The sequence below is a fragment of the Branchiostoma lanceolatum genome, chromosome 1, assembly GCF_035083965.1.
Source record: "Branchiostoma lanceolatum isolate klBraLanc5 chromosome 1, klBraLanc5.hap2, whole genome shotgun sequence".
NCBI classification, from domain to species: Eukaryota; Metazoa; Chordata; class Leptocardii; order Amphioxiformes; family Branchiostomatidae; genus Branchiostoma; species Branchiostoma lanceolatum.
In genome coordinates this window covers 26,223,051-26,231,774 of record NC_089722.1, presented here as the reverse complement: position 1 = coordinate 26,231,774, position 8,724 = coordinate 26,223,051, and the positions used below count along the sequence as shown (strand labels likewise).

The following is an 8,724-nucleotide window of genomic DNA, read 5'->3' as shown; positions in this document are numbered from 1 at the left end:
GAGGAAACAAAAAACAAATCTTATATTAAGCCAGAGAAAGCAATTTTTTCTTATTTTTCTAGAAAATTCTTATTGGAAAACAGCATGCTAGAAATACTTTCTTGAACTTTCTTTCTTGATATAAGTTAACTTTAGAAATAAATTATTCGTGTAAGAATTGACATAGACCAGACTTCCCAGAAGGTTTCTTGAATTTTCTTGTTTTTCCTTTGTATAAGAAAATCTTTCTCAACATAAGAAAACAACAAAAATAAGAAAGAGTCGTCTTGCCAAGCTATACCCCCCCCCCCCTCTCACTGGACCCGCGGTACGCTGGCGGCGTCGCTGCGTACTAAACTGGATTTGTGTTACCCTTGACTTTATAATGGAAATACTATTCAAAACGTACAAGTATAGCCAAAAAGACAACACACAAACATACAAAGCTTAAAAAGATTCGTTTGTTGTCGATGAAATTCGTTGAGTGCTTTGACAATTTGATCGGCCGCAGCGACGCCTTTAGTAGGTGATTCACCTTTTTTACAATCCATTGCTGTCTATGTAAGGTTGCAGTTCAACGTTTGGCTTGATGAATATGTTTATACCCCCGTTGCTACTCATGACTCAATCTATATCAAAATCTATATCTTTTCAGGTTTACCCAAGGCACCAGTTCTTATTTGAGCATCAACCAGAATTAAATTTCACCATTTAAAATAGCCCATTTGGCTCCAAATTTTTATCCAGAATGAATTTCAGCAATATGTCTAGTTTGAATGTGACGAACACGGACCCTGACCTGACGGCTTGGAAGCATCCTCTAGCGGTGACGTGCCTCCTGACCATCTGTAACATTGTCATCTTCCTCCTCTGTATCACCGGCAACGTTGTGATTTGTGTGGTCGTAGCCAAGAACAGAAACATGAGGAACGTCACCAACTATCTCATCGTCAACTTGGCCGCGAGCGACCTATTCTTGGGCGGATTCTGCATGCCGTTTACGATGTTGGACAACCTCAAGGGTGGTAAGTGCATCCTTCACTTTTCATAGAAATATTTCACCCCTTGGTTGCATATGTAAAACAACTATACAAAAAAAAATGTTTTTCAAAACGCAAGAACGTTGCTAAATATATTTGACAAGCATAGATCGTGATGATTTCAATTTTCTCTTGAAAATTAGGTCCATACTCTTAAAAGACGCTAAGACACAACATGGTCAAAATTAGATTTCACAAGCATAAGTCGTGAAGGTATGCATTTGAAAATTACCTACGTATATCTGTTAACTACGCTAATTAGGCACGCAGCAAGCATACTAGGACAGTGTTGGCCACTAGAAGCCGTAAACGACCTTATTACACACTTTGCATCCTGTCAAACAGCCCCATCGTCACAGTTTCAATGCACTAAAGATCTACTTAGCCTAAAGATAACCTACCAAACAAGTACCTTTGAAAAAGCTGCCATTTCGCGTATTAGCATAACACACATTCTGTTCTGTTCTATTCACCTCTCCTAAAGCTACCTACACCTCCAAGTGAAGGGTTGACTTAGTCCAAGAAACCCGCCCGACATGATGATGATGACACCTCCAATTTGACACAACTTGTAGCACGCCCTTTCCTGGGACACTGTAACTGTGCGATCATATGAACTAGTACAAAGAATGGATGTTTCAAAAGAAAATAAGAATCCCAAAGTCGGGTTTCGAAGGTATGATATTCTGTTCGCAAGACAGAAGCGTTGTATATATCTCGGGTAAGAGCCGCGTCCCTTACCGACGAGCTAGCTGGACTGACCACATTTGGCAGCGAATTTTAAGATATATATCATTTCCACCTTACTACATGTTACAATGTTGTCGATTTTTGTTCATTTTCTTTATAATTTAAGGATATTCATGTATTCTTATTATAACGTATCGTATACCATCGAAAATGAAGGCAGAAATGACATATATGAGATATAGATGACATGATTTGCAGGATCACGGGATGTAGGCACAGGTCCAATGGTTGAACCAACCAACCAACCATACATAGAAGCATCCGTTGAACGTTTTTTTTCCCGTTACGATGAATAAAAAAAATCAAAGGCCGGGTTTGGAATTTACGATGTCCTGTTCATAAGACAAAGGCGTTGTATATATTAAATGGATGTTTAAAAAGAAAAACGAAAAAGATGTCCATACACGGTCACAACCTTCCCGCTCCCGAGAAACTTCCCGAGCTAACCGACTGAGCTTCATGGCCTCGCCAATCCAAACAGCGATTTTTAAAGATGTTTCAACCTCACAACCATGGTACCATTTTTGTCGATTTACCAATTTTGTGGTGTAAATGTAATATGGCCATTTTTAAGGAGGTTAGAACCACCTTGACAGTATTAGCATAGATATGTGTGGCATGGTCTCAGCAGGGTTGAAGGCAACGTTCATTCATCCATCCATCTAAAACGCACTCCAAGGTTCCATGTGGTCACATGCAAAAATCTCCAGGCATGATTTGAAAAGTTACAACATGTCACGATTTCTATAGCTACATGGTAATAGTCATGATAATCTTTTTGGCGACAGCTCAGGACCGGAGGGATTATATTTACAGTAGTAAAATCACTCTAAAAATATTTTTTTTTAAAGATCGAATTCATTTCTTATGTAATTGATTTTCTGGTAGCCTTTGGTGGTGTTTGGGTCTTTATATATTTTTTATTGTTTTATTTATTTTTCTATTTATTTATTTATTTCTATCTATCTATCTATCTATCTATCTATCTATCTATCTATCTATCTATCTTTCTATCTATCTAATATAGTATCTATCTATCTATCTATCTATCTATCTATCTATCTATCTATCTATCTATCTATCCATCTATTTATTTATTTTTTTATTTATCTATTTATTTATTTATCTATTTATTCATTTATTCATTTTTCTCCGCCCCATGTTGGTGTTACCTCCTATTAGAGTCATTTCAGCCTCATGTCGCTTCTCCTCAGGTTGGATGTTCGGTGAGGTGATGTGCAAGTTGCAGCCCATGGCGCAGGGCGTGGCCATGTGTGCTTCTGTCTTCACTCTCGTGGCCATCGCAGTAGACAGGTTGGTACATCATCATTGATAGATACGTAAATAGTTTTATCAGCTTGGTGAGCCAGTTCAACATAGAAACATACATAGATAGAAAGAGACTGAATGTAAAATGGTCCATATACATCTTTGAGATAGGTATTACTGTATCGGCAATCGGATTTTCAAACATGTTGTATTGAATGGTGGGAGTGACGAGTGTGGAACAAATGAGTACCATATCTTCCAACGTCGTTTATTTGTTTCTTTCTTTGCCTGTTTGTTTGTTTTTGCATCACTGTCAAACCGTCTCAAAGTGTTGCCTTTCCTGTTTGGTTCCAATGTGATAGCTGCATGGTGGAGTGGCCAAACAAACTACGGACACAAACTACTGAAAATGTGCAATCTAGCTCACGTTCCCATGGCCATGATTATGTTTCCTCATGTAGATACCTGGCAGTGATGGCACCGACCGATGAGAAACTCAGCAGCAGAGTGTGTGTCGTTGCTATTGTAGTTATCTGGGCTGCTAGCATTGGAATCATGTCACCTATCATCCCCATGATGGTGTACAAAGACTACGGACATGTCCAGACCTGTTCAGAAGGGTGGGCTACCTGGGAGAGCAGGAGAGCGTACACTACCTCTATCCTCGTGCTTTGCTTTGCCCTCCCCCTGTTGGTCATTGCAGCGTTGTACTCCAGAGCCGCCACACAGCTCTACTTATCCAATGCAAGAAGAAACCGTCGACAGAACACAAGCGGAGCAGGGCTGGGACATAAAGTTCGTGTCTTTAAGATGATGGCGGTTGTGGTTGTGGTGTTCACCCTGTTGTACCTACCCCTTCACGTCTTGACAATGTTGGTGGACTTCGGGGACTTGAGTGACGTTGAGAAGAGACCTATCTACGCGTACGCCTTCCCAGTCAGCCACTGGCTTGCGTTCTTCCACACCTGCGTCAACCCTTTCGTCTACGCTCTGCTAAACAGAAACTTTCGGAAAGGTTTTCGGGCCGCGTTTTCGAACAACAGATCGTCGAGTACGTCAAACGGATGCACGTGTACTTTCGCGCGGAGGCAAAGAAGGAGACAAAAAAGAACTCAGCATGTGAAGACACCTGACCTTAGTAAAACAAGGAAGATTTCGAACGACCGTTCGCGCTTGCCAACCCTGCTAAGCCCGACAACAGCAACGACAGGAGACGGGCCGACTCGAGCAGTGCGGCCGGCTACACTTCTCCTCACCACCGCTGTCATAGAAAGTCCTCCCGGACCCGTCTTTACCAACAGTACATCTCTGTCCACAGCAGCCTCACCACCGACTGGTCGGATCAAGAAGAAAACTATTTCAAACGGACCCTATAACGTGTCCTCCCGCGAAGTACATGCATCATTTATAATGGTAACCTCAGTTTAGACTGTGTAATGCTGGTAAGGTTGCTTTTTCAGAATGATCTCTGACGACATTTGTAAGTTCATGACCGTGCTGTGATACTGTGCAGAATATTTTCTTGGCCTTAAACATGATCGGAATCATTGTGGTAATATTTTCCTTTGGTGATAAGTTTGATATATGTATATTTCATTTATATTTGAGGTGTCGTCCGTGTAGTCTATGGCCATTAGGAATACAATATATTTCCTAGATTGCAACAGTCTATTTTCAGAAACGATAAAAAATTGAAAGTATGCAAAAAGTATTATGAATAGAATTGCTCATTAAAATAACCGAGAAGAAATTTTGCTATGAGCCTTGCGTTAATAGACTCATTTTATATCATTAATCCATACATAAATCCGGAAATCATATGAAAATTACAGCTTTCCTCGTCTCTGAGTGCCGAATCTCGTTAGATTTTGTAGGTCCCTCTAATTGGCAACTTTCATCGACATTGCACCGCAATTTATATGTAGATACTGGGAAGAACTCCCCAATCTACCTTTGAATTACAAACACGGCGCAAAGATTGTCACGTTAATTCTACATGATAGGCGGTTAAACTTAATATAGGTTTGGAGGCACTTTACATTTCCTACTTGATGGTCTCTCTCTCTCTCTCTCTCTCTCTCTCTCTCTCTCTCTCTCTCTCTCTCTCTCCTCTCTCTCTCTCTATATATATATATATGGCCCCGCCAACATATGAGAAGTAATCACCAAGAGTACTCGAGCGAAGAACTTTGCATTTAAATCACAGGCATGTGATAGTGGATCGCCGCTTTAGATGTATGCTGAATTTCTTCCTTTAATCAGCCATGAGAAACATCTTTCTTTTCATACCTCTAAAATAAGTAAATGGGGCTACGGATTAGTTTGAATAGGAAATGAATAGATTAACATGAGACCTTTAGCTGGCGGATTAAATATGTAACCATATTCAATACTACATGATTTATTTTAGCCACAACCATTGATTTATTGTTTACAATGGTTGGTCTTACAAGACTGAAACCGTTTTCTGTGCAGTAGCACTGATCATAACAAGCTGACAATAAAGCATCTCACCGCCGATTCATCTAATAATACATACTGAAACTGTTTCTGTGCAATTGTACGGATCATAAGAAGCTGTCAAGAAAGCATCTCACCGCCGGTTCATCTAATAATACAATACTGAAACTGTTTCTTTGCAATTGTACGGATCATAACAAGCTAATAAGAAAACAGCTTACCGCCGCTTCATCTAAAATTAACAGCGGTTCAATGGTCTGTAATGTCAGGCTGTCAGTTAATAGCGTACAGGTGAATGAACGATTGTGAGTGAGTGCTGTTTTCGACAGATGTATCATGCATCTGTTTAACCTTTAAAGGGAAAATAAGCAATATAAGGGTCCGAAAAATATCGGATTTTTAAAGTAAATCAACCTACCCCTCAAGGAGGCTCCTCAAGGAGGCGGGGGAGGCAGGAAGATCTACACAAGTCTCGAACTATATGTAGTCTCGTGTTCTCAAGATGTACAGTAGACATCGAAAATTTGGAGGTACGTGTCTTGTTACCTTTTAAGACACTGATTGAAGAGTATTCTAGTAACTTTTAAATCTAATTTCTATACATGATTAGTTCAAACAACACTATGACAATGTATAGCAACGTCCATGATGCAAAAATACGATGTTGTGATGTGAGAACTCACTGATGGCCGGAGTTTTTGTAAGCTCGCGAAACTAATGTTTTATTCTTGGGTAGGCCGACTACTCTCTCTTCGCAGCCAGGGGCTGAATTGCGCCAGGGGCTGAATTGCGAGGATCGGAGCGCACAATTGGCGGGGCTAGATCACAAGGGTCTGGAGCGGCTGCCATTTGGCGCTAATGTGCGGCCATAGGACTGTAGATTTTGAACCACTCACACCGGGAAGGACCCCTACTCTTTTCGATAAGTGGCTCTCCTCAAACACAACAGGGCCTCCATTTAACGTCCTATCCGAGGAACGTCCCTAACCGAAGCTAGGTATTCATTTACATCTGAGTAAAGTGAGGAAAGTCGTGTAAAGTGCCTTTCCCAAGGGCACAACTTCGGGTAATATCAGTGGTTTCGAACCCGGGACCTCTCAGTTGTGGGCGAAACACCCTACCGATTGTGTTACACGATGCGACAAATACTAAATATAAGGGGATCATAGTACGACACTATTTTGCGCGGTTTCGAAATCCTAAAAGTATGGGGTTATTACGGAAATGTGCTAAACAATGTTAGTAAATGTCACTACCATAAAGATTTCAGCATTTTTGTCATGTCCTTTTTTTTGGCCTTAATATTACTTGGTTGCCTTTAACGAAGCGGTGCCAATTATTGTCTGATTTGTTGCTGGATGCAAACCTACTTCAATATTTTGTATAACTTTGCAGGACCATACTTATGTCGTTCTCTATTGCTCATGAGAACTGGCCTTTGCATAATACACCTCGACATGTGGGCATGACCCAAAGTTCACACTCCCAGCTGTGTGCGTTTGACCTTCCATTACGGGGCGTCACGTAATTGCTTTTCATTGCAGTGTTCACGACAGAACATCATTTATACTAATACACATATTTCATGTCTATGTAATTCCGTTGTGTAAAGGAAAATACATCTGGAAAACCATGCTATAGAAGTTGCGACCACAGCTGTTCTATTAATGAAAAAAGTCAATTTTGACCCCGTCACGATCCAAAACTCGACAAGCAAGAAATTTTAAAAGTCGTCGTGCAAGAGCATATTACGGATATGAATTCTTCCCTTTGGTAAACAAAATTACGCTAGATATAATTCTATTGAACACAGAAAAATATCTAAGTAATCTCTAGACAACTTTATGTTTAATTTTTAGGGAACATATACAAAATGTACAAGCTTTAATCAAGACCCTTCGAAAGTTTCCGTCATTCATAGACATTTAAATCTGAAAAGCGACAACAGTGGAGGATGTGAACTTAAAGGAACAATCAACAGAACTATTGAGTCAGCGTGTCAAATAATACTACAGAAGCAATGAACAAGCATATTGATTTTAAGGCCGAGTTAAAATGATCCGGGGTCCCGGCCGGGCCCAAAATAGCCCGGCAGCCGCAGGGTGTCCCATGAAAAACTTCATGGACATCAGGCTGGCCTGTAAGTGTGCTTTGTGCCTGGCATCAAGGCCACGGTAGTTCAGAAATAGTGCAATATGTTCAATTACGTTTGATTATGATTGATTACGTTGGTGTTTAATGTTGGATATGTTTCCGGGGTGAAAGCCAGTTCACTCACCCCAACCACACGTCTGCCGTGAAGTTTAGGAAACTAATAAAAAAACACAATAACAACTGGCCATCCACTAGCTACAGGAGGTGGAGTGTAGATTTGATTGACTGTCGGCTGACCTTCGCCAACGCAGCGGAAAGGACGGATCGGAGACCATCTGGCCGTCGGCAAGATGGTCTCGCTTTACGGGGTAAGTCCCTAAGCCTCTGGGCTTCCAGGATATCTGGCTTGTACAAACAGCGGGCCCGGCGCTAGACGAGGAATGATAGCATGATAATGGCAAATTTTGTATAATCTGATTTTAGAAACGAAGTTGCTAATATGATGTGGCGTCGCGGTAGCATAATGGTGGGGCTTTTGACGTTAAATGAAGGTCCCCCCCCCCCCCAAAAAAAAAACCCACCACATTTATCGAAAAGGGTAGGGGTCCTTCCCGAGATGAGCTGATCAAATAAATCTGCAACTCGTAATCTTCAGTACAAATTGTCGGGCGACCACTTCGGAGTTGTCGGGAGAAAATTTGAAGACAGCGGGACTACGACAGCGGGAATTCTCTTTACACGGGGTTCCCGCTGTCGCTAGTACCGCTGTCGCGAATTAAAAGCTTAATGTGAAGTGGGCCTTAATTTGTGTTACGCCATGAGGGGTTCACCGGGTCTGCAATACAAACAAACTACTTCCGCAACCCCTGGCGTCACACCGTAGGCGAGCTTGGTAACGAGCTCCAGTGGAAGTGCGGTTATATTCATATGACAATTCCACCTGCAAGGAACTGTCATTCATTTTAACAACAAGGGATACAGCTACAACCACAGCGGAACTATTCTAATGCTTTGCCATTTAATTGTCACAAGTCATAAGCAGAACTAGATATTGAGGAATCTCAATGGACGTCCTCCTTTCCTCTAGCATGATTTAACATCTAGGGTATTGCTGCTAACTCAAAGCTTGTCT

The 8,724-nt window shown here is 41.2% G+C and overlaps 1 protein-coding gene across 1 annotated transcript; it reads left to right on the top strand.

Annotated features, from left to right (window-relative positions):
* The first annotated feature begins 531 nt into the window (after positions 1 to 531).
* On the top strand, positions 532 to 4,792 carry LOC136445142 (neuropeptide FF receptor 2-like). The gene is made up of 3 exons (XM_066443006.1): positions 532 to 1,004; positions 2,984 to 3,083; positions 3,500 to 4,792. Exons 1-3 carry the CDS (start codon positions 728 to 730, stop codon positions 4,464 to 4,466), a joined length of 1,344 nt encoding a protein of 447 aa, XP_066299103.1. The 5' UTR covers positions 532 to 727; the 3' UTR covers positions 4,467 to 4,792.
* Positions 4,793 to 8,724: the final 3,932 nt, after the last annotated feature.

Coding starts and splice junctions, on each gene's coding strand:
- LOC136445142 (XM_066443006.1), top strand. CDS start 728: ATGAATTTCAGCAATATGTCTAGTTTGAATGTGACGAACACGGACCCT. Junction 1,005..2,983: donor GTTGGACAACCTCAAGGGTG/GTAAGTGCATCC, acceptor GCTTCTCCTCAG/GTTGGATGTTCGGTGAGGTG. Junction 3,084..3,499: donor GTGGCCATCGCAGTAGACAG/GTTGGTACATCA, acceptor TTCCTCATGTAG/ATACCTGGCAGTGATGGCAC.